At 33.8% G+C, this 26,576-nt stretch overlaps 2 protein-coding genes across 3 annotated transcripts in view; one reads left to right on the top strand and one right to left on the bottom strand.

Annotated features, from left to right (window-relative positions):
- The window catches only part of LOC134542461 (cytochrome P450 6a8-like), a 61,497-nt gene extending 48,972 nt beyond the window's left edge, over positions 1-12,525 (bottom strand). The window contains exon 1 of one of the 2 annotated variants that reach the window (XM_063386761.1): positions 12,402-12,525. The gene's annotated coding sequence lies outside the window, so the exon portion shown is untranslated. Of the gene's footprint in view, positions 1-11,101; positions 11,336-12,401 lie in introns of those variants that run through there. The other variant, XM_063386762.1, reaches the window with a different exon arrangement.
- A 7-nt stretch (positions 12,526-12,532) lies between these two features.
- LOC134542464 (protein KRTCAP2 homolog) lies at positions 12,533-23,864 on the top strand. The gene is made up of 5 exons (XM_063386765.1): positions 12,533-13,042; positions 15,331-15,485; positions 18,502-18,565; positions 19,566-19,632; positions 22,072-23,864. The coding sequence occupies exons 1-5, from the start codon at positions 13,039-13,041 to the stop codon at positions 22,178-22,180; spliced, it is 399 nt and encodes a 132-aa protein (XP_063242835.1). The 5' UTR covers positions 12,533-13,038; the 3' UTR covers positions 22,181-23,864.
- Positions 23,865-26,576: the final 2,712 nt, after the last annotated feature.

Below are 26,576 nucleotides of genomic sequence, written 5' to 3'. Positions count from 1 at the left end.
CTTTACATCGGATGATAAAAGGAGTTGTTCACTATAATCATGAGATGCTTGTCCCTCTCTATGCTTGAACATGTTTTTGCTTGGTATATTAGCTGCGACTAACTTCATTTCACCATCAACAGATTTCAGATGTTTTTCCAGAAATGAGTCCACAGTCGTTGGCAGACGTACGTTCTGAAAAGTACGGTGCTTAATGTCGTTGAATATACCTACTTTCTACTGAAGCACTTGAAGCTGTCAAAGAACCATACCCAAAAATTGGCACCATTAAGGCAGACCACAAAGGTAGAAACTTTAACATTTTTATAAAGACTTCTACAATTTCTGGTAAGAAATGTAAATTGTCATGGTCACCTTCCTCCTTAACCTTACTGTGAACTTCTGCCGCAATTTTACGTGCCCATTTGGTGAAATCAGTGGAAATTCCTTGTGTATTTGAAACACTTTCAAAAAAACTGCATTCTCTTGGTTCACTTTCGTCAAGTAAAATAATTTCTATTGTTTCTTGTAATGCTGGGTTTGGTCCTGTTAGGAACATATTTTTTAAAGCATCTTTTGCTTTTTCACTGTGCGTCTTTTCGCCTGTGATTGCATTCGTTCCTTCTGTTTCGCTAAGTGCTACTGTAAAAATGTTCTCCAGTAAAATTTTAACATCATTTATGTTCGCGCTTTGAACTATTAGGGCTAAACTTCGTATGTAGAAATGTCTAACCCTTTTTGGCTTGCCGTGAAGGGGAGGTAAATTTGCTATTAATTTTAATGTGTGCGCTACATCACAATGTACGAAACAGTCAGGAATTTCATAATACCCGGAACGAAAAATGCTGTTAAAACAGTTTTCCACGTATTTTGCAAGAGAACTGAATTGAGTGAAGCATTTTACTAGTCCAGACAGAAGGGCTAGTGAGTGATCACTGATAGTTTCTTTTGGAGTCGGAGCACCACTTCGTAGCCAAGTTTGTAGGAAATGTTGAACTCTCAAATTGTGATGACTTTCTGAAAGCATGTTTGCAACTGTGTACTGCAAACCAGCTGTAGAGTCATGAACTGCAACAGAATACAGGTACACTACACCTGAAACATTTCCAAAGGGGCGCTGAAGTTTCCTAACTAACCCTCCTGTTGCATCTATCATAATTGATGGGTTCGAACTCATTTTGCAGTACTCTTGGTATACAAAAAGTTGTGCTGGTGTCCAGTAATCAACATGAAATGGGTCTAGACCTATTTCCACTATACTGCTGTGATACTCAGATGAATATTTAATTTTACCAATAGCCAATAAAGGGTTATCATCAACGCGCCTTGATTTCAACTCTCTGGATTTTGCAAGTCTCAGAGCATTCAATGTTGGTATGTGACTCGGTTCATCATCTCCGAATTGCATTATTTTCCTTGCTTCTTCTCTCCTTAAAGAGCATGCAGATACATTCCTTTCTACGAGATTTTCCAGTGCCTCGTTCCTTCTTGTACCCTTAAGAATACGTTTACTCCTGGCTTTACATTCAACAAAAGAGCCACAATACTGGAAGTTTATGAGTACATTTCTACCTTCATTAGGTTCATTTTTCAAGTGTCCGTCAATTATGGAACCGCATTCCTTGCACTTGCCAGAAATAGTAAGGAAAGGGGATCCACTTTTATAAACCTTCGCTCGTTTGAATGATAGGGCACAGGGAAGTGATGTATGTTCCCAAAAGTGTTCATTAATAACATCCGTCCAGTCACTATGGGGAGGAATAATGTGGTACACTCTGGTCAACCTATTGGGTTTATTCTTCTCTGTGCACTTGTATACACGTTTCTCTGGTTTAATTTTGGCCCATTCATTTTCAGAGAGTGTGACAACAAAGTTAATCTTCTCTTCTGTGGTGGATTCTTCAGAGAAAGAGTCATTTTCCTGTTCAGATTCTGCATCACGGTTTTCATCTGCTTTATCGGCGAGTATGAGAGCAAAATTTTTTTTTTTAATATTTAAAACATCATGGACATTGTACCTGTTCATTTTAACAATTGTGTAAGCATAGTTACTAGATATATCGAAGTTTAACGACTTCGATATATCATTCCACACATTACTGTTCTTTGTTGCAATACTACCATCGTCATTGATTATACTACTTTTAAATCTTGATATAGTTTGCAGTATCGTGTCTGTGTTTGTAGTGGATGATCTCGGCCGCGGCATGGTGAAAGTTCTCACATGAAGATACCTGAAATACACAAATAAGTGTTTGGTGAACAGAATAAACTATATGTAACTTTTTTTTTTCATTTCTGCATACAATTTTTTATTTAAAAAAGGTATTCTGACTCATAATTTTTAAGGATTATTACGATTTAAAAGTTAATTCAAGAACTGATTTTAACCACGATTTCGAATGTTTGTTTTTTGCTATTTTCAAACATCTGTAAAGAAATATTTATAAATATGATGTATTAATTGGGTTTCCCAGCCGCAGAAACCCATAAAATGAACGAGTAATGATATAATGCATAGAAGTTAGGGAAGTAATTTTGGTTGTGAATACTTGCTTGACTTTTTAGAAATGTAACAATAACATGTCGCATATATCTAGTGACTTTTACTAAAAACACACTATGCCATGCTTATAAAGTTTAACTCCCGTATCAAATGGTCTAGATAAATAAGACTGACATTAAAATGCAATAACCTAACATGGCAGTTGAAGCCGAGTCTTAGGCAGTGTTATGGAACTATATGGAACAACACGGAACAACACATAACAACATGGAACAACACGGAACAACATGAAACAACACGGAACTTAATATAAAATACATATAGTAGAAAGATTTTGAATATAAAAACCATTCAACATAAAAAAATGTTTGGATCGAAGATGATAAAACTGATAAAAAACTTTAATAAAACTAATATTTGAAAAAAAACTAAAAAGGAGTACCTATCCCTATTCACAATTAAACAACTTCAACCGCGCAAATCTCAGAATATCCTTATGCAAAACTTTTAAAAGGAAAGGAATTAATATCTAGATAAGGTTGTATTACTATAAAAAAATTAATGATTGCAATTTTGAAAGTGGTTATATATGTATGTGTATGTATATATACATGTGTACATATATATGCCTGTTTTTTTTTTAAGGGTGCGTGTGGTGATTTCTCAAATCCTATTGTGATTTCGGAGATTATTGTTCAAACTTTATGCAACTAAACTGACCAACTTTCATGTTCAGAAGAAAGTATATTTAAAAAAAATGGTAATAAATGTGCTTATTTATTTGTTATGTAAACCATGCCGAATTTAAAATGTTCCATTTCATTTGATTTTGCTGTATGCATGTCTTAAAAATAATATCTTTATCTTTTATCATAAAGTTATAATGAAGTAATAAAAATATCCCCTTTGGCACAGCCTACAGGCATAGTTAGATTTGGAAGTAACAATTTCATCTGGAAATATTATTTAAACTTCTATAAACTCCTTGAACATTTTGAGAACTTAACGTAGCTGACATATAAAACCTATCTGTTTGCAAATATTCAAAAAAGATTGATTCAACATTGTCTCATATTCCATGCAGCGAAAATATTTTGAATGTCAATTAATGTCTTAACAAATTTGATAATATACCTACTAAGGTAGTCATGCAATAATTTTTGATCTTCAAACACTGTCTTTCATCTTTTGGACTAATTTCGTATAAATTTTTTTCGGACAAAAATTTAAGGTAATATTCAGATGGGTATTAATAAATTCCTAGAAATGTAATGCTAAATAGGTTTTTTTTTTTAATTTCAGCCCCTGTTTTCATGGTAATAGTTCGTTTCATCAAAGATTGTTTCAACCAAGAGTTTTAGATAAAGTTTAGGAATTTTTACAATAATTTATAATGTTTTTGAAAGTAAAAGTAATTAAAAAATTAATTACATTTTGTTTTTCTACCCTTGTTATTTCCATCCCTTGAAGAAATGGTTTGAATTATCAAAAATTGTTTCAGACAAAAGTTTTAAGTAAACATTATAAGATTTACAAACAGTTTGAATGAATTTGAAAGTATGTCATTAAGGGAGTTATGCATTTTTTTAAATTCCACCCCTCTTTTTTTAACCCCTTGCAGTAGCTACTAGTAATTCCAATCAAAAATTGTTTCAGCCAAAGGTTTTTGATAAAAATTATAAGATTAATACACAATTTGTACGAATTCGATGTTGTAACTACGAAGGGAGTTATGATTTTTTTTAATCCTCCAACCCTTGTTTATTCTACCCCTTGGAGTAATGGTTGGTCGTATAAAAAATTATTTCAGACGAAAGTTATAGACAATAATTTAAGGTTTTACAGTAAATCAGAACGGAATTGATAAAGTGCCTCTTAAGGGAATTACGATTATTATTATTAAAATCTAACCGTTTTTTTATCCACCCCCTGCAACAATGGTTCGTCTTATCAAAAATTGTTTCAGAATAAAGTTTTAGATACAAATTATAAGCTTTACAAACAATTCAAACGGATTTGATAATGTATCTACTGAGGGAGTTATAATTGTTTCAAATTTTATTCCTTATTTTTTCAAACCCTGTGGCAATGTTTCGTCCGATCGAAAAATGTTTCTGACAACGTTGCAAAAATTCGTTACGCCCGCCATCTTGTAAATCCGTAATTATCACCCGATTTTAAGGGGGAAAATAAAAACACATTTAATTAATAAAATTTTGAATAAAATCATTTGGAGTCCTCGGTTCGAAACCGGCGAGGTCATTCAATAAAAAAAAATGACGACGTATCCTTCCTTCATGGAAGCCCGACAGACTGACCTCCCACCACTAATGCCAAGGCAGAATTATTCTTCAGTCAGTATCATGTCATAGCAGCCATCTTGTTGTCGTCTGCTAAAGTCAGTTGACACTGCTGTCATGTTAGTTTAAATTTTACCCGATTATGTGCAGTAATATTTATATGAGACAGTCAACTGTCACGTCGCCACCATCTTGTCGACTGTCATAGACGCCATCTTGAAATTATGTAATTATTTAGGTAAATATTCTAAAAAAAACAATAATCTTTAAAAAATCGCTTGTTAAAATAATAATTGTATTGTTTGATATCCTTTCTTGGTTAGATCCTTTAATGACGCAATAAAATATAATTAATTAAAATTAAAAACAAATTGACAGGTTCAAAAAAAACCCACCAAATATAAAAAAAATTCAAGCCTTTCTCGTTTTCTATAGTAACCTTATAAGACGACGAAGCGACACCTCTGCATACCACGACATGTGTGTTTTCAGGTCGGTACTACATGAAAGTCTGTAGCCAGGAACGTCTATTCAGCGACCAGGAACACACATCCAGTAGGTACCAAGACGCATCCAGTTGGTAGCTAAATATGTATATATTTTACAGTCAGGTACGTAATAGATGGCCTGGTACATTCAGTTGGCGCTTAACATAACCAGTTATCACCTAGACATCTCCAGTCAGCGACCAAGCACGACCAGTAGGTGACAAGACGCATTCAGTCAGTAATCAAGAGGTATTATTCGTCGATACTCGACCAAAATTTTAATCGGTTCATGTTCAATATCAGACGTAAAAATTAACAGGCTAATTTTTCAAACCACAAGGCCAATCCTGATCTGATAGCAGTCTCAACTAAACAAATTTAACGAAAAGGACTCACATTTGTACAAAAATACAACAAAACAAGATGTCAACCGTAATGAAAAAGTGCAATGGTGACGTTTTGATTGAAGAAGGTGGAAGTTTTTTTAATACTATTAATTTTTTTTGTGGATTTTAAATTTTTTCCCGAATTTATAGCTTAGAAATTACGGATTTTCAAGATGGCGGGCGTAACGAAAAGTTCAATGGTGACTTCATCCTATGTGACGGGTTTGACGTAAGCGCGATTTTAAAATTAATTTTATTTAAATTGTAATTTAATTTTTTTATTAATAAACTACATGATTACTCTCGCCGGGAATCGAACCAAGGACGGAAATCAATCGAGTCAATAATTATTTTTATGAGTGAAATGTTTGATGATTTTTAGAATTTTTTTTCCCAGACTTTCTAGCTGAATAATTGCAGATTTTCAAAAATTGTGGATTCAAAGATGGCGGATATGGAGCATCTAAAATGCCCTACGACCTCCCGATCCTAGTCCACGAGCGGCGGACACTCCCCGAACACGCCCGAGCATGACCAAATATTTCCGATTGGTAATCCACAAATGAGAGCCACCAAAATCGTAGTCTCATAAGAATAACATTGCACTAGCTTCGGCTGTTATATACTGCTTATGTTACAATTGTTTGTACCAATTTCGATAGAGAACTAAAAATCAAATATTTTAGTAACATATAACGTTTAATGCGTAAGATTATAATTTATGTAGATATTTTTAACTATGTAAGTTTGGCCCTTATATTTGAGTCTGTACAACAAAATCAGTTATTATTAACAATATATTTAGAAAAAAAATACCAAATTCTATTAAATCTGTACATTACAAAAGTTAAAATGCAATATTTCTCTTAAAAAACAGGCCACTGGTTCTGATTTTCCGTAAACATTACTCATTATTTTATTAAAGGAGAACAAAAATTACTTTAAATATATAATTTTTTTTTCGATACGATGCATAGGTAGATAGTAATTGCGGGATTTGTCATTCAGGGCTTCAATTGAAGTCTAGCTTTTGCACAAAGACTGAAGTCAAAACCAAAGATACGCTGAAAATGGCATTGCATACACTGGCTTTCTAGGTTCAAACTAGCTTTTAACTATTTTCAGTTTATTGGAGAAAATTAATGAATTGAATATTAAAATGTGTCATTTACACTTATCTCGGACTTCCGCAGGTCAAATCACTGGCATGTCATTGTTATTTTTACGATTGAATATTTGGTTCATAATGCCTTTCACTAATTACCTAACTCTGAAATACTACTACTTCATTAGACTATATAATTAAAAATCTCAGCTACCTGAAGAACTTCGTAGTTGACAAAGATCTTAAATTCTGCATGTTATTCTTAGGTTTATTTCTTTGTGTGTTTCTGTGCATCATATTGCATTTGCTCGCGCAACACTGCAAATGAGTGAATTAGCCTAATCATTAAATCTTAATGCCTCGTAAACATCCGGTCATTGGAGACGATGAAAGGCAGCGATTTGAGGATGGAGCATTTATAATGTGAATGGTTAAAGGTAAATGAAAATACCACGAGAATACTCATGGCAATCAATGCCCGCTACGTTTAACACTCGCGAAAAATCCAAGTTTGAGTTCTTAATAACACCATTTAACTGATCGAATTAAAATAATAGTAGGTACATAGAATGCTTTTGAAATTATTTAATAGTTTTTGAAAGAGCAATTAATATATTTTTGAAGATTGCATATTGAATTAGTGAATTATTATTTTTTAGTTTTTTTTTCTGAAATAGTTTTTAATGGTGTTGCCCCATATTAACTATACGTTTCCTCCAAATCTATCGAACTCAGAAAATAATCATACTACGAATTATTTAGATTATAGTTGTAATATTTTCGAATCTGACATGAGTTGATACTGTCTTAATATCCATAACTCATTCCAGCTATATATCAACACATTATCAGTTGTACACTTTGCGGATTTTAAACTGTTCATCATGTATATGTATAGTTTTCCTCTTGTGATTTTCATACTGTTTCCATTAGAAATTCAGTCCGGAGTGAAAGTTTACTTTAAAACTCAGTATGTAAGTAAATCACTTAGTGGAATTGCAATGGTCACATGCATTTGTTACAATATTACAAAATTGATAAAATGCTATTAAAATGTTTAAGATTTTATGAGAACTAAGGAAAAAAATTTATCAGGCAGAATGAAACGATATTGTGACTCGCAGTCGAGGGGTTAAATCATCTTTTTAAGAAGCTTACAATCATATGTAAAACAACTTTCAGCTCTACGTACGCTAAAGGCTGACACGTTTGTGGAATAGTTTGGAACTGTGCGTTTAAACGGAGGCGTGGTATTTAGGGAAGCATGCATTCGTATGACTGGCCATTAGAATTTTTAGAAAGGGTGTATGCTTATAATGGTGGTTTAACCAAGTTTAAAGTCTGTTTTATATGTTCTAGCACGTTTGTTAACACAACCAGTACGACACGCTTATCCAATGCATGTAAATAATAATGTCAATAAGCGCTAAGTATGCAAGTTCTAACCAATTTAGTCTGAGTATTTGTAAACCATTTTTGATTTAAAATATTTTTTAATCTAACATACCATTATATTGAAAAACTATGTTAGAAACTCACAAAATTAATTATGTAATTACGTGAATGTTCCATTATATTACATGTAATAAACTTGATCTTACAGCGTATTAAATTACTCATAAAAGAAAATAAATAATTAATGCACTCAGTTTAGCCATTACTTTACGGTAGTTTGCGGTAACGTTTTTTATTATGACGTGATGTGTTTGGTTACATAATACACCCTAAACATTATAATGATTATAATAGCAATGTTATATATTTGTTGTTGAATTTGTTTTCTTTGGTGAGAAAAATAAATATGTTCCTGAATTGATAGTAGCATTAATTTTTATAAGGATTTACTGTACACCAAGTTCTCACGCATTAAATTTGTAACCTATTTGCTTTAAAACATAGTAGAAAAAGTCTTTTTCGTGGAAATGGTATTTTAAATAATGATAAGTAGCATATTAAACAGATTAAATGCTTTAAATTTTTGTGTTAAAGAAAGGCCGGATTCCTGATTTTGGCTTAGGTATTTACAGTTTTAGATTAATTGTGATACAATCGCAAAATATCTACAGAAATAAGTTATGTATTTAATTAAATGTTAAGAAAATATTTTTTTGGAAAACTATATAATAATAAGTATACAAATATTTTTACTCACCCTCAAAACCACTGCGCACAAATTTTATTCGTGGATAAAATATCTTCATCGGGGAACAGCGTCTACTTCACCAAACACTTCAGCACAGCGACTGGCGAAGTTCTTGTTTCAGGAACGGATGTTTGACCGCCAGGTAGTGTCATAAACTACCCGTCCCTTCGGACAACAATTTTAAATCCCTTTCGGAAGTACCTTGGCACGTTCCCGGTAAACGTAAAGTGCCGCCGAAACACCACCTTCAGAATTCAGAGGTGCATTTGTGGCAGCTTTTAAAAAAAAAAAAAAAAAAAAAAAACCTGGGCATTTACAAAGAATTCATTTTTAATCAATAGTAAAATAAAACTCAGAATAACCTTCTTATATGACTAAATCATTATTATAATAAGAACAACTAATGTACGTAGAGCTAGAAAATTACATTATTGTTCATTTGGACTTAAAAAATTACTAATGTGCGAATGAAAGCTGAGTATTCTAATAAGTTGCGTAAAAATACTTGTTTCTCTAAGCTGTTGTCATCTGGCCTTAAGGCTAGAGAAGATTACAACTTACCTTCAAAACGAACATCACCTATACGAGTTAAAATGATATAGTCACAGTTCTTATTTTTCTCTATACATTTGTACACATCGAATGTATGTGTTTTACAAAATTAACAGATATTTAATTATGATGCCAATTAGTCTATGCTGTTCTTACACTTTTTCATTTGTCATTAATCCAGCGGTAATATTGAGCCAATGCCAAAACATGTATTAACAATTTTTATTATTTTTTAAGTTATACTTCTCATACGATGTTTTCATGTTTAACATTACGTTACATTCTAACGCTGCCATGGAAGGGGAAAAGGAAGAGAGAAGAAACCCGGTGAGTGAAGGCTCGATGTCTTGATACACGAGCTCGATGACGCTGGGTTACTGATGTCAGTTCCTAATGGCACTGAAGCATATGATATCATATATTTTAAAACACTTTTGTAAACTTTACATACTTTCTCATATGAATGCATACATTTGTCTTCTTTCTCATAATATTACAACTCGTAATTCGCAACTATAAAGCTCGGTCCTTGTTAACATTAAAATTGTGACAGTATGTATATACATCTTCAATAGAGTTAATATCATACTTTTTTAGCTATCATAAAAAATAGATTCATTCTCATAATACCTTGAAGACATTGTCATACACTAGAAAATCTACAATCAACGTATGATTACAAGTCTTCCAGACAGGGAAACACTGCGAAATTTGCAGCACAAACAGAGCAAAATCCACTGAAAAAATCTATATTATTAACTCAATACCCAGACTAGCACAAACTCTGATATTTGCGGCACAAACTGAGCACAAACCACTGACAAAATTTAATCGAGATCGGTGTAGGTGGGGGGCTAGCATGTCGCCAGCCCCCCCACTTTAATTAATTAATAGCTCATTAAACAGACTAGCACAAACTCTGATATTTGCGGCACAAACTAGCACAAACTGAGCACAAACCACTGACAAAATTTAATCGAGATCGGTGTGGGTGGGGGGCTAACATGCTAGGCCCCCACTTTAATTAATTAATATCTCATTAACCAGAATAGCACAAACTCTAAAATTTGCGGCATAAACTAGCACAAACTGAGCACAAACCACTGACAAAATGTAATCCTGATCGGCGGAGGTGGGGGGGGCTGGCGACATGGTAGGCCCCCACTTTAATTAATTAATATCTCATTAACCAGACTAGCACAAACTCTAAAATTTGCGGCACAAACTAGCACAAACTGAGCACAAACCACTGACAAAATTTAATCCTGATCGGCAGAGGTGGGGGGCTGGCGACATGCTAGGCCCCCACTTTAATTAATTAATATCTCATTAACCAGAATAGCACAAACTCTAAAATTTGCGGCACAAACTAGCACAAACTGAGCACAAACCACTGACAAAATTTAATCCTGATCGGCAGAGGTGGGGGGGCTGGCGACATGCTAGGCCCCCACTTTAATTAATTAATATCTCATTAACCAGACTAGCACAAACTCTAAAATTTGCGGCACAAACTAGCACAAACTGAGCAGAAACCACTGACAAAATTTAATCCTGATCGGCGGAGGTGGGGGGGCTGGCGACATGCACCTGTACAAGGCAACTAGGATGGCAGGGAGGTTGAGTCGTAAGGACTACTCACAGTTCAGAGGCGCTGCGGCTAGTTATTTATTCTCGTACCGGGCACTAAGAATTGCCTGTAAACAACACGTACACAATTCACTGACAAAATGGTAGTTTGCGTGTCACTTGCTCGCCGTACGTGTCGCAAAGACAGATAGAAAAACACGTTTAACGAAAAGAACAAACCATAAAACAGAAATAATAAGGAAAACAGATAGATGATTGAGTGGATCAAAACAACGTCTAGCCTGGACGGTGGCCCGGACGGGACTGAAGACTAGGACGCCGGGATGCCACTCCCACGCGCACGGAGCGGAAGTGATGTCACAAACACTTCTGCGGCGTGCTGCGGACAGGGCTGGGACGCGGGCATTAATTCAGAGGCAAGGAGGTACGATGTAAGACGCCCCTCTCTGGACAAGCCCGGGTCAGGCCCTGTCATATATGTGGTGCGGTACGGTCACGGAGGGACGCCAGACGTCACTACGTCGGCACAGTTGCGTATTTAACTTGAAGCAAGGGCTAGGGATGCGTTCCGTCAGCGAGGCCTGGTACTGGCGGGGTGGGGACCGGGCTTTTGTGCCGCAAGAGGTACGACGTCAGCGAAAGTTAATATATACGGATTAATCACGTGGGTCTGCCATCTTTTTGAGATTTCTGAGACTTTCGCAGATGGCAGCACCGTATTTACACATTTCCGTTCCAAACAACTTCCGTTCCATTCACGAAATCTCTGTTGTCTATGCACGAAATTACTCCTACCAAATGCCGCACACAGAGAGCTAAGAAGTTCACACAACAAAAACCTTGTCTGCTTTTTCAGTAGTTTCGGTACGTTTGGCAGTGATGAGTGTTTTTTGTTTTAAAAAAGTTAATTAACTGTGAATTTATTTATCGTATTTTAATTTTGTAATTTATTTAAAAATAAATATTATCACGAGAAATACATTTCGTTTCGCACATACGTTACATAATCATTCCCACTAACAAATGGAAATAATTTGAAAAATTAAAACATCGGGGAAAAGAGATTTTGTCAAATCTCTCTCTCCCTCTCTCTCTCTCTCTCTCCCCCCCCCCCCAAACCTTAAAAACCTTTTTTTTCTTCCCAAAAATTAAATTTTGCTTACGCTCTTGCCGTAAGCAGGTGGATATTCTTGGTGACTACAGGCTACTGGAACCCGTTGAAAATTTACGGGGCAAATAGTCGGCAGCATGTTAAATCTAATGGATTTGTTTGCTGATATTTTGCTTAAACAAACACATTCATCCTAGTCACATAATTTCTAAAAAAAAAAAAAAAAAAAAAAAAAACCTACCTTGTCAATGAAGAGATCACTACTCCTGTTTATCTGATTTCAACTACCGCTTAAGGCTTAAAGCCTTAAATAAGCTTACGCAGGCTTCGAGCAGCCCGCGAACAGTTTGTGTGGCCTTGATATCTCCCAGTTAATTTTCTTTTTAGTAATTTTGCATGCAATAAATGGCATCAATTAAGTTGAGGGAAATGAAATATGTGTGGAGGTATTTTTTAAATTACCTAAAATCACTCAGCACTTAAGTATATCTACCTAGAAACACAGATTGTGTTAGTGATTTTTTTTTATTAATGATAGACCTTTGGAATTATACACCTATATTAATAAATACCTTCACAATCTGACAAACGAATTTAATAGTCAATTTTTTTGTTTGTCAGCAAAAGATTGTGAAAAATTTTCGTTTGAGAATTTAAATAGTTGGCAATAGAAGCTTGTCGCGTGGCGATCTGGGGAAGAAAAAAAAATACATGTTTTTATTTGATGTGTATGTGGCATGTGGGAGGTTATGTTTGGCAATGTCTGTGAGGTGGTGAAGCAGCTTATGGAACTTTGTGCATTAGCAAGTGCTTAGTGACAGTTTATTAGCACCTTTAACTTTTTTTATTTGCTACAGGATTGTTCCATTATTAATAAAATGGGTAAGGACAATATACTTTAAATTGCTTGTTAGAACTATTTTTTTTTACATTTTCTCTGTTTCCGTTCAAGATGTAAAATTGTCAATATTTGTGTAATATTGGGCTGTTTGGAGATATATTACGCATTCATTAATTAATGAAAGCAAATAAGTTTTTAATGTGGGGTTTGGCTTAGTGAGGAAAATGGAAGGGGGGGGGGGGGGGAAGGCATTAAAAGGCCTTTATTTCATAATCTTTTATGCGATGTTTTTATTCTGTCATACTCAACATTCACAATACACAGTATTGAACAGAGGGGCATTTCTTTGCATAAAAAAATTCTCAAAATGGAGAGTAGTCCAAACTCCAATACCATAACAATATTGATGACATCACCAACTGGGGGGTGCTCACGTCATTACCACCCCAACATGGGAATAGGGGGGTTTTGACAGGGAACATTCACATGCTTGTTTTGTGCAAAATATGTTTCTTTGTTAAACTTACTTTTAGGTATTGTATTATATGCTACAGCCTTACTTATTCTGATCTGAAACACAATTAGAAACATATATTGGTAGTATTCTTACAGAGGGGCCAGTAGGAATTTAGAAACACTGTTTTCAAATTAAATACTAGTGTTAAAAATAAGTATATTCAAAATTTTATTTTTACTTTTCTTGAAAGCATCTCTTTAAGAATATTACTCATATATTACCTATGGTATCGTATTCAATTATACGATCCCACCCAGTTTAGTATATTTTGCAATATCTCTCTTATATAGTTTTTTTCTAAACATTCAACTATGATTTTAACATCCCTGGTACCCTGGAAGTATACTATAGACGAACATGGTACCAAAGATATACTACACATGGTATTGTATTCTGTAATACAATTCCACACGGTTGAATATATTTTGCAATACCTTTTTATATAATTTGTGTATTAATATTCAACTATGACTTAAACATTACATGTTTCATAAAGTATGCTACAGCCCTACCTGTTCTAGTATAAAACATGATACCAAAGATATATTATTTTTTGTATCATAATGTAATGTAAGAAACAAATATTGGGCATAATAAACATTTGAATCTTTCCCATCCAAAATGCCTTAGTCCTGCACTTGTAACATTTAAAAATGTACAGGTCATAATTACTGCAGACCGCCTGGACGACTTCATAAATATAGCTACCGTATTGTGCTTCAAATTTATAAAAGCTTTTCATAATGTAGCTCAAATAACCCAAAATAAACCTTTCGCTTGGTTGTCTTTTAATGAGCACAAAACTAATATAACCTAGGAAACCAAGACTTTACATTACCTAAATATTTTGTAATATACCTATCAAAAGAAAAAAATTATGTCATCTAACATTGCAAATGTAATACAACACACCTGTCATCTGACACAGCTAACAAAATTCACATTAAATGCTACTACTAATCTCTGAAACATTTACAACCATTAACCACTTCTTTACCTGGCTTTATGGCAGTAATCATTTACTGTCAATATTACTCTACTATTATATTAAATTTATGCTAAATTAATTAAATATTTCATCATCAAGTTCAGTAAAATATGTGAAACATCAACTGACACTTCCCTCATCACTACTACTTTTATAACGTAAACTTTAAGGCCTATCACAACTACCAAATCCATTCTGAATTAATAAAACACTATCTGTAAAATCAATTGAATATCTGGTTTAGTTAGGTTAGGTTAGCTACATTTAAAATATCTTAACAGCAGTTTTTGTGACGTGCTCAAAAACACCTTATTTGAATATTAATTTTTTTTATTGGATGAGAAAATTACTTATCGGTTTTACGAATAAACGAAAACAGTAAATTACAAGAAGTGAACAATATATATTTAAAACACCTAAAATTTTAATATGATAACACATAAGTTCATAAACATATAATATTTTTTCAACCTACCATCAATATAAACATTCATTTCAAAAATTGTTTTTTTTTAAGTTAGGCATTGATGGAAAAAATTTTAATATTTGAAGAGTTGAAATCCATTAAAAAATCCTCTTTTCTTTCAATGTCTAGAGAGGGAGCTAATGCCAAACCTTTTATGCTGTTGAATTTCCATCAAAATTTTTTGATGCTCAAGAGGGAAGTTCTTCAGAATCAGGATTTTGGTGCTTAAGTCCCTTTTTAATTCCAGGAAAATGAACATTTCCGAAACTTAATTATTGATTGTTTTGTTTAGATTAGACAATTTGCACCGATTTTAAAGTTCAAGAAACTGAAATTTAGTTAATTTTTTTTTTTCCAGCTGTTTCAAGTGGCATGTCGTTTGCACTCGCATCAATCATGACAGTTCTCATCTTCTCTGGCATGCAGATGTATCGGCAGTGGTTGGCATCATCACAGCTCCACACAATCCTTGGAGGATACCTCGGCTCTGTGTTGTTCATCTTAATACTTACTGTATCCTTTAACATTCTTCTACTAGTTCTCCCTTAGCCTAATGTGATGTATGCTTGAGTGTCTTAAATAATAATCAAGATTATGTGTTGAAGAACATCTTGTGTTAAGGGTGCTTAATGCCATCTTCGTAGTTTTGGGAGATACTCTGATAATTTATACCAATTACGTTATTTTGAATTAATTAAACACAGGTATATGCTTATTTAAAATTAGATATGGCTGAAATACTAAATTAATTGGTGTTTAATAAGAATATGATATTTCTTGGGAATCAATAATTTGTACTATTTTTGTATTTTTCCGCATATTTTCCAAGCTGCATTAAGAGAGGTTAGGTTATTAGTATATTATTATTATTAGGGACAAGATTATATGGTGAATTGCGATAAAACCAAAATAACATTGAAAAGCTTGACAAAACACGGCATAACAAAGAAATGCAAGTTAATACACCATTATAGCACTGAAATGCAAATTATATCATGGAATTAAGTAGCATTTAGCCAAAACTTAATTCAAATAATAAAAAAAAAAAATTATTGTTTGAAATTCAAGCAATGTCATTATTTAGGTACAAAAAATTTTACCAAAGTTCATGGATCAGAAAAATTAATTTAATTTGTTTAATAATGCCACTCTTATTGAATCAAATGCTTGCTAATTTATTTTCATTATTCTGAATGTACATGTTTTAGACCAATTATTAGAAATTATTTTACCGTAAAATTCCAGCATAAAAATAATTTTAACCCTATTTTGGTGGAGTACGTATACAAAACAGCTTTTATAAAAATAAAAACAATATCGGAATCCTCTGTCTTAAAAATAAAATTGGACTAAAAATTAAACCATGAAATCTTGTCTCTACTTATTATATGATATTACTGAGTATTGGAAAATAAATTTCTGTATTGATATAAGATGTTAGGACAGTAGAAATTTTTCAATTGCCATTTTTTTAGTAGGCAATGAAAGGAAGGAGCATAAATATAGAAACAGTCATAAAGTTAAGCTTGAATATTACAGAACATCAACATATAAAGTTTGGGTACAAGGGTAAAAACAAGGCGGAAGCCAGTCAATTCAATCTAAAGTAGGTTTTAATATTCTAATTTGTACCTCCAGTTGTACAGACTCCACTCAATAGAGACATAAGTACATTCACATAAAGCAACATTTGATTATGATGATTAACAGCTTAAAGTCTCTCAAACACCATGTTGAATTTTCTTGATTTTTTCATTACTTTTATTAAGGGCTATTTCTAAAATTTTAATTTGATACCTTCCTAGCATTCATTGTGCTGCCTCAAATATTTTCACAGATATTCACTTAATGTAAGTACAAGGGAGATATTAAGTTAAAATAATGCTTAAAAATAAATCAATGAAGAAAAAATGAAAAAAAATTCATTATGCAGTGTTAACAGAACCTTAAGTTCTTCAGACTTGCATAAAATTCTCGTCTTATACCCGGAAAATATGGTATAATGTATGTATGTATGTTAGTATTCACCATGACAGTTGTATCCTAGTCAGTGTTGAAATCAGTCTATGGAGAAGCTAGAATAATGGGGGATTTTAGACAGTGCATGTAAGTTGTGTAGTAAAAACATTTTGTGTCCTACACTGAACAGCCTTCTTGCCAATACTATTTCAATGTTACTTTTTTGATGTTACAAAACATCTTTGCAGTCTATATGTCAGAGTTTCAATCCAGTAGCTTATTTTAATATCACATTACTTGTGCTTTAAAATATGTTCTCTGTTAAGTTACAATTTTACACTTAATAAATGTGAACAAAACTTATGTATGTTAGAATACCAGTTGTAACACAAGTTTTCGAGTGGTTTGGGCACTTTAAACATGGTGAGATGACCATGCTCGTTCTGGGTACCCTTCAACATCTTGAACTGATAAAAACATTGAAAAATTCCATCAAAAAATTGAGAATCGTCGTTTCACGACCAATGAAATATCAGAAGAAATACAAGTGAGTTGGAGCTCGTGCCAGCAGATTTTGACTCTTGATTTGCAAATGAGACATGTTGCCACTAAATTAATTCCTCGTCTTCTCATACAGAATCAAAAAAAACATTTGATTGAATTTGAGAAAAAAATCAATTGAAAGTGGTCCTAATTTCTTGACCAAAGCCATCACAGGTGATGAGAGTTGGTGTTGTGGGTATGACCCAGAAACCAAGCCCCCGTCAAGCAAGTGGAAGACTCCCAACTCCCCCAGACCAAAAAAAAGGCAAGAAAAGTAAAGTCTAATGTTAAGACTATGATTGTTGTCTTTTTTGATGTTCGTGGAATTGTACACCGGGAATTAGTTCCTCCTGGCCAGACTGTTAATCGTCATTTTTATTTGGAAGTTTTAAGATGTCTGCGAGAGGATGTGCAGAGGAAACGTCCGGAACTTTGGCGATCAGGTGACTGGTTCCTTCATCACGACAATGCCCCCACACACATGGCCTTACAAGTGAACCGCTATTTGGCCTCTCGCTCTCAGTGGTGGTCTGTCATTCCCCACCCTCCGTATTTGCCAGACTTAGCCCGTGCGACTTTTTCCTGTTCTTGAGAATGAAGAAAAATCTAAAAGGGAAGCGTTTTGATGATGTGGAGGCAGTAAAAACATCTTCGCAAAGGATACTGGAGGATGTCAAAGTTGAAAAGTTCCAGAGGTGCTTCAAACAGTGGGAAAAAGACTTGACAAGTGCATCACATATAATGGAGATTACTTTGAAGGTGACTGAAGGAATTTTGTAAAAAAGGAACTAAATAAATTTTTTATGACAAAAATCCTGGATTTGGTTCCCTCGTGTATACTTAATTAAATACGATTTAATTAAATTGGTCCATCTTTTAGAATAATGATATTTTAGAAATTTTTGTTAAATACAGTATTATAGCTATAAATTATGAAATTAATTATGTACCATAAGTGTAGTGGTTAAAAGAAAATAATATTCTTCATTTTTTCCAGATGATATGTTTATCCTTAATTATTTTACAGGCTGTAGGAAATTTAGAAACATCACTGTTTGGCAAAGGTTTTCAAACAAAACTTGTTCCGGAAGGTAAGCCATATATCACTTATCCCAGTGATGAAAATAAATGTACATGCTTTTTGGTTACAATGGCAACCTGAAAGGGTTTATTGTGAAAAGACATTGTTAAAAGGTACTAATTTTTAAAAGATAGCTTGCTGCTACTTAATTTAAATATTGTACTTTAAAAGAAACAAGGCTGTATCAATTAAATTATTGATACATGGCTAAATGGTATGTGTTACTAATGAAATATAATTCTGAATATTATTAGGATAGCAACTAAAATTGTGTTCAGAGAGTGTATGCCTGTGGCAGAAACACACATAGAACAGAAGAAATTTTTGCTATTTTTCATTCATTGTAGATTTAAAACACAATTTTTTTTGATTACATTATAATAGGGTTTATTTAGAGTACAAGGATCTTAAATGTCAGTCAGAATACAGCCTTTCAAGGAGGAGAGGGTGTTGTTTGTAATATTGTTTTGAGGGAGCTATTCTTTTTTTTTTTTTATAGTTAGAGAGCTGAAGGCTTTATGGTAAACCGTGTGAACATATCTAAGCTCCTATTTTTGTATTATTAATTTTCTAATGTTTTACAGCAATTATTACTCTTAATAGTAGGGTCCATGCCCATGATTGCTGTGGTGTCATTCTTATTTGGTGCGGGTTGTGAGCTCTATTTACACCCTTGGTGTAACTCAATTTATGACCAGAGTTTGCAATGAAGATTCCTCTACTGCCTACCTGAGCTTTATTTCTGCAAATTGAATGATTCTATACAAATTCTAAAGGCGGATACGAAAATACACGTGATTCATGTCCAGAAATTTAGTTGAAAAGAAATTTGCATATATGTGCATTATGTTTAAGATTTCTATGTTAAATTCCGTGTCCAAGTTGTGAATAATTAGTTTATTTTATTTGCAACATGAGAACACATGAATTTGCTGGTTACGGAGGTTAAATTTTTATACATCACTGGCGAGTACTAAAAGACTCGCTCACTTTTTTTTTCTCTGTTGTAGTGATACTGTGCCTTGGCATTGCAATGATTGCCTCAGGAATGGTGCATAGGGTGTGCACAACCACATGGTAAGTAAACTTGTTTTTTATTTCACTCAGTTTTATGTGAATTGAAAATCATGTAAAATTGTCAGACTGCTAATTGCAATAGGTAGGAGGACCTAAATGTGTTAGCATTTGGTGGAGGAAGGCACATGAAAAAAATTATTGAAATAAATTTTATATTATTTTGTTACATTGTACATTTCATTTTGGCACTGAGTTAAATTGGTTATTCTTGTTTCTTAAGCTGATTATTTAGGTGAAAATAAGGTTGTAGTTATGAGGGGTCACTTTTTTAAAAATTAGGGATGGTCCATTCTAATCCTCAAATACCATCAAATCCTTAGTATGTGAAGGATTCGATATTCCATGAAAAAGATTAGAAGAAAAATATCATAGGAACTAAATTAAAAAATTCAACGCTGATAATCTCTAAAGTTTACGATGTAAATATACCTATCCCCAAGATATTATACTTTTCACGTGTGATTATTTAAATAAATTTATAATATTTATTGAGAATGAAAATTTATTATGTGAAACAACCATTTTAAAAATAGAATGTTTCAACACCATAGTTAATATTTCTAACTCATTGTTAATTATTATTTAAAAAAAAACTCTTGACACGTAGATTCATGATTCATATTCGAGGGATATACATATACCCTCGAATATGAATCATAAATAGACGTGTCAAGAGTTTTTTTTTTTTAATAATAATTAATAATGAGTTAGAAATATTAACTATGGTGTTGAAACATTCTATTTTTAAAATGGTTGTTTCACACAATAAATTTTCATTCTCAATAAATATTATAAATTTGACATCGTCCGGGCCTGCGGCCCTTTTAAGTCCGATATGCCACCGCCCAAACACCACCCACCCTCCATTAAAACCTCCCGCCTACCCGTGCGTACGTGTGCGTGCGTGTGTGCTCGCCCGGCAAGAGGGCGCTGTCGAGCCAGTGCACCGCACCCCTAAAAACATAAGTATATATAATTGTGTTGTTTGTTTTTATATTCCCTAAGTGCAACGTGACGGCAAATCGGCCGGGAGAGTTTTATGTACTTTTATTTTAAAATAATGTATTAAAATATCATAGCGTTTCCGGACATTCCCGAGGAAACCCGAAGCCAGACAATGATTAAATTTAAATCTTAATAATTATAATTTGTACAATCTTTGTCTCTTTATTCATAAATTGTCACATGATTTTTAATGCATTCTTGTCATGTTAAATTGGTTTCCCGTGGCACGAATTCGCAAGTATCTTTTAACGGCAATTGTTTCGGCGGGAGGATGCCATGTTAGTCTAGCCGAGCCATGATCTCAGCCCAGTCTTCCGCCATCAACGACCGAGAGCAGACGCATCAGCACTCCGGGGACCTCACCGCTTGTTTTCTCTGCCAAGTAATTCTGTTAACTTTAATTTCGTCTCAATCATTTTCTTTTAGTCCTCGGAGCTACTCTCGGTCGGGGGACTGCTTCATTAATTAGTTTACGGCCAGTCTCGGTCTTTTTCCTCGTACTACGTAATTTAATATGTGACCACGTGGTGGCTCACCACCCCTAACCAATTCGTGCCGCGGGAGTTTTGGTCAGTTTCAACCTGTACGTGTGTGAGCTGAATTAGCGGAATAAATCAGGCGTGCTGATTTAACGGATTATTCTTTTATTTTCCATCTGTGTGACCACGTGGAATGTGACGGCGTGTGGGACGCCTGAGAGCCCACGGCGTAGGTAAAAGCGTGCCCGACGCTGAGAGCGGGCAGGGATTAGTACTAAATGTTTTCTAGGGGGAATATCACGTCTCACATGGGCGACGTCACGCCCTGAGTTAGGAGTCTCACCTGGTCCACGTGCCGCACCACGTGGTGGCGCCCATTAACCTTCCACCTTAAAGCCGACCGATCGACGCCCCGCTTACAAGTATCGCCACAACGAATGGCCCAACAACAAATTTATTTAAATAATCACACGTGAAAAGTATAATATCTTGGGGATAGGTATATTTACATAGTAAACTTTAGAGATTATCAACGTTGAATTTTTTAATTTAGTTCCTATGATATTTTTCTTCTAATCTTTTTCATGGAATATCGAATCCTTCACATACTAAGGATTTGATGGTTTTTGAGGATTTGAATGGATCATCCCTAATTTTTAAAAAAAGTGACCCCTCATAACTACAACCTTATTTTCACCTAAATAATCAGCTTAAGAAACAAGAATAACCAATTTAACTCAGTGCCAAAATGAAATGGACAATGTAACAAAATAATATAAAATTTATTTGAATAATTTTTTTCATGTTTTGATGCGGTGATATATATCAGCATGGTGAAAGTACCAGTATTTATTGGACAGAATGTAATAGTTCATTGTTCTTTTTTTTAGATTGCTATTGCTGTTAGATTCTAGAACTGACAGTATCTTTTTTTTTTTTTTTTTTTTTTTTCCAGTTTGATATTTTCTGTGGTTGCGCTGTTCTACGTGAATCGCATTTCGCAGCAGACCCATGCTGCCCCGGTGGTGGTCCACCAACCAATCATCACCAAGAAAAAGAAATGATGGTTACAATGAATGTGTTTAGGATCATATGAAAGAAATTTTTTGAACAATTTAAAGAGATATTTTGCAGGACTAGCACTTGTCTGGTTTTTTTAAAATTTGGTTATAAAAAAAGGGTTGCAAAGAAAAAAATGTAATATTTTTGCCAAAATAAAATGGACTATTGATACATATATGAAGAACTGATTATTAAATGTTGTCTTAAACAACAAGAAGAAACTATTGTGTATTGTATGTGCTGTACATTGTGTTTCTTTAAAGGTAAATAATAAAAAAAGCTAAGGGCAAGCATTTACACACCTTTGTTTTGATTAACATGAAATAGATGGTTCTCAAATAAATTTTGAATTAGGCAAAAAGTTTTCTAATAATTTGGAATGTGTTGCATTGAATGTATTCACTATTGTAATGAAGGTGATGTAAACATTTATACAAGAGTTGTGTGTAAATGAACCTCATTCTTTCCTGTTCTAATTGATGTGCTGAATCAGTTAGTTTTCATTGTAACTCCATTGCTTGCTGTGTGTGTTGCACATTAAAACTGTGCATTGGCATAATCATTCAGCAGATTTATGACATTCAGATCATAATAATTCACCAAAAGTTGATTATATTAGTTTAAAAAAATTTTAACAAATGAGAAATTACACTATTAAGGAGTTTATTAACAGAGTTATCAGAGCACATTTTAATGACTAATTTAATTAAAATGGAGGAAAAAAAAACTATCACTTGTTATCTTACTTGGGCAAGCTTTGATCGTAAAGTAAAATAAATATATCTGTGAACCCTAAACAGGATGTTTTTCTGACGGAGTGTTGATTTTTATCTGACTTACGGTATATGAAGCAAATGTTGTTAAATAAAGAAATTAACATCACGTCAGCAGGGAATTAGCATTAAACTAGTGCATGCTAAAATAAAAGTTTTGATATCCAGTTGTTCCAACTTGACTGTCATAACTGACATGGCAAAGACTTCACAACACTCACTTATTTACTTTTTACCTCCATGCTTCAACATGAAGTGTACGAGTATTTATTTTATGTGTTTGCCATATTGATGGTAGAAACCATCGAAGTGGTAGGCATGTTGAAAATTAGTAAGTGAAAAATTTTATAGTAAGGGTTGTTGGGGAAGAAGGTCAATTTCAAGTTTTTCTCTTTAAAATCAATAGTCCACGAAATATCAGTATAGCACACGTACACATTATGCATGAGGAAAAATGATTCAGAAACATTAAAAATTTATTTTTTATATGTATAATGGGAAAAATCGACATGGGATATTTTACAGTGGAGTAATGATAAACAGATAAAAAAATTCTTTAAACTTTGGTTAAAATTGTAAATAGTTACACTGCCTTAAATTAATCTTTACATATTTTAAGAAATACATAACTATGGAAGTATTTGTCTATGAAGTGGTTTTCTGTTTAAATTTGAAGCAAATAATATACAGCTTAATACTGGACAGTAGGCCTGAATAGCATGGAGAAATATGGAAAACCTTGCGACGATCCAGATCTCTGGATAGCTCTCAATTTGTTTGAATTGCAAATTCGTGAAAACACATGAAAAAATTTGTTGGGTGCCAAGATTAAGTTCTGTAGAATTATAAGTTTTGAGGTTATGTCTGTTACCTTGAAGATTGCCTTGCATAAATAAATGAAGTCACAAAGTTTGTCAATTTATTTTCTCTCTTTACCAAACAAAACATAGCTGCCATTTAAAGATGCAGTAACCTTTCACACTCCGAAAAGACTAAAAACTTGCAGTCAAACAAATTTCTCAAACAATTCGGTTCATCACTTGGGCACTGTATTTACTCAGTTTTTTAAAGAAAATCCCATGATCGCTTGCTATGCACGATACATAGGGCCAGCCGACCGTTGTCTGCTCGGCGTGGCCACTGATTCACCTTAAGGGGCCCGCCTACCTGGGCACACATACGGTGTGCAGAGCTTCAGGAAAAACAACGCGATTTCAAAACTACTCAAGATATCCGAGTAGGGCCTATTTACGAATAGCATTTAAGAGTTCGCTGAGGACCGAAAAGTACTTTTAATTTCGGATTAAGTTTTTAAACTGTATTTTTAGAAGCGTTAAAATGCCTAAAACGCGTGTTTTCAGAGTAATTTTTAGGTATAAAACAATCCGTACAGATTCTTGAAAGCACTTAAGGGGCTTGCATAACACCTTTATCTTCATTTCTCCGCCATATAATGTTATGGTCACCGCTCAAATTTCACAGTTATCCTGTGACGACGAGACGAATGCGCGCCAGTTCAGAGACTTGCGCTTAAAGGCTATAGCACGCTGGAATCACCAGCGAGCGTCGCGCTTATCATCCCGCCTCACTAACACACGTACACCCCTGACGAGGCGGGCCCCTTAACAGCTCCAACTGGGCGTATGCTGCTGCCTGTGGTCGAAAACTTCCAAATAACACTACATAATATGTTAAATTTGTGAGCCGCCCCTCTCGCATATGCCCAAGTGAAGATTAACGACAAGGACTCAATGCTCCCTTCTACACGGGAAAGAGGCAGTTGTGCAACCTCACCAACCAATCGCAACACAGCATTCAGAAGGACACAACAGTAAACAAATTTCTTAAACCTCGCAATGTGGCTTATCCTACAAAAAATTAAAACATGAATCACAAAGTCTTTCCTCATTGGCTGATGCAACAACGTGATAATTTTCCTGTCTGCCGGGACAGAAAATTTGCTGGTTTTTCCTATCATAAGAATTACATACAGAATGCACCAGAAAGTCTCTGAAAAAAAAAAAATAAGTCTACAAATTTGGCATTGCTAAGTCGCTCATCTATCTCTTGTTCTTCAGTAATACACAATGTTCCAGAAACATACATACTTGTAGCTTTCAAATAAATATAAATGTGAAATACTGTTGTAGAAACCCATATTGAAGGTAAATAAAATACTGGAAATTAAATTTATACAAATAATAACCTAGCAAACAAAGTGATAACAAGAAGAACCTAGTTAAATGGCCGCAGCCAGAAGAGAGATGTGCAATCACCTGTCAATATTGTATTCCAGCTGCCGCGAGATTCAGACAACTAGTGCACCATATAGGTTGAAGCGTGGTTCATATAAGAAGTATTTATAATGTTATCAATGTCTCTTATGATGCTCCATTGCACATTTAGAGTTTTACTATGGTTAATATTAAGAGTTATCTGTAATTTTTTTACTTGTTAAAAAGTATTTTTATATCAAAGTAATAATTCCAAGTCGCTGAATCTGTAGTCATCACCGTAAACATAACTTCACTTTTAATGTAATAATATATGAATTTATAAAAAAATAGTTTTCTGCAACAGTTTGATTACAAAATGATGTATTTTTTTTTAGTAAGAATTTACATTTAGTCAACAACAAAATTAATATTAATAGTAACAAACAACAATACTGAATAGGCATAATGGGTAATTAATCAACTTTGGCCTATAGTTAGAGTGGTATTGGGAAACTGTGAAAAATCTCAATCTGAACTGCCGGACTGTATTCAAGCCCAGGTCCTTAAGAATGCCAGTTTAGGATTTTACCACTTCGCTACCGTGCTCTAAAATAATAGTGTAAAACATTCTCCGATGAACTTACCTTAAAAATGTTTCTGCCACAACAAACAATGTTCTGTTCTTAACAAGTTTTGTGTACATATTTATTGTTTACTAGCTGACCCGGCAGACTTCGTACTGCCTAATTAAATTGCAATGAAGTCCTGTCAAAATGATTTGTAATGTGACATGTTTTTGTTCCTACATATTTTATAGTCGGGGCAAAAAATTCTCCTGAACAGAACCGTCACCCTGGTGATAGGGTGTTGTGAATAAGAAATATAATTAAATATAATAAATAAATATAATTAAATTAAAAAAAATAAGTAATCTCTTTATTGTTAATCATGTGAAACATAATAATTTTTATTTTCATTGTAGTGCATGATTAGATCGGTAATTAGCTTGGTTTGTAGCATTTCGGGTTCTTCTACCTAAATTGATTCGTCTAATAGGAGGCATATCTATATTATAGATTATTTTGTCACATGCAATAATCTCACACGCCAAATTCCTTTTCTTTTTTTTTCTCACTTTTTTGGCATTACTTTTTAAAAAAATGCTATTTATAACATTTTAACTCCATAACTCCCTATCATTTTTCGTTCTGCCACAAATATTTTCAACAAATATTAACTTAAAGTAATATCACGTGCATCAAATGGCGCGCAAGTCTTCGTAACTATCATCAACGGTACAACGTTTTACTCCCGTGATATTGCACTAAGCGAATATCTGTTGAAAATATTTGTTGGCAGAACAACAAATTAAAAGAACATATCTAGTGTTATACAACCCTCTTGACTTG

This window comes from Bacillus rossius, assembly GCF_032445375.1.
Source record: "Bacillus rossius redtenbacheri isolate Brsri chromosome 4 unlocalized genomic scaffold, Brsri_v3 Brsri_v3_scf4_2, whole genome shotgun sequence".
Classification (NCBI taxonomy): Eukaryota; Metazoa; Arthropoda; class Insecta; order Phasmatodea; family Bacillidae; genus Bacillus; species Bacillus rossius.
This window is presented reverse-complemented; position numbering and strand designations above follow the sequence as displayed.

What these genes read in the sequence shown, in the direction of transcription:
- LOC134542464 (XM_063386765.1), top strand. An exon ending in TGTTCATCTTAATACTTACT is followed by an intron (nt 15,486 to 18,501) that starts GTATCCTTTAAC and finishes ATTATTTTACAG; the next exon opens with GCTGTAGGAAATTTAGAAAC. An exon ending in AGGGTGTGCACAACCACATG is followed by an intron (nt 19,633 to 22,071) that starts GTAAGTAAACTT and finishes TTTTTTTTCCAG; the next exon opens with TTTGATATTTTCTGTGGTTG.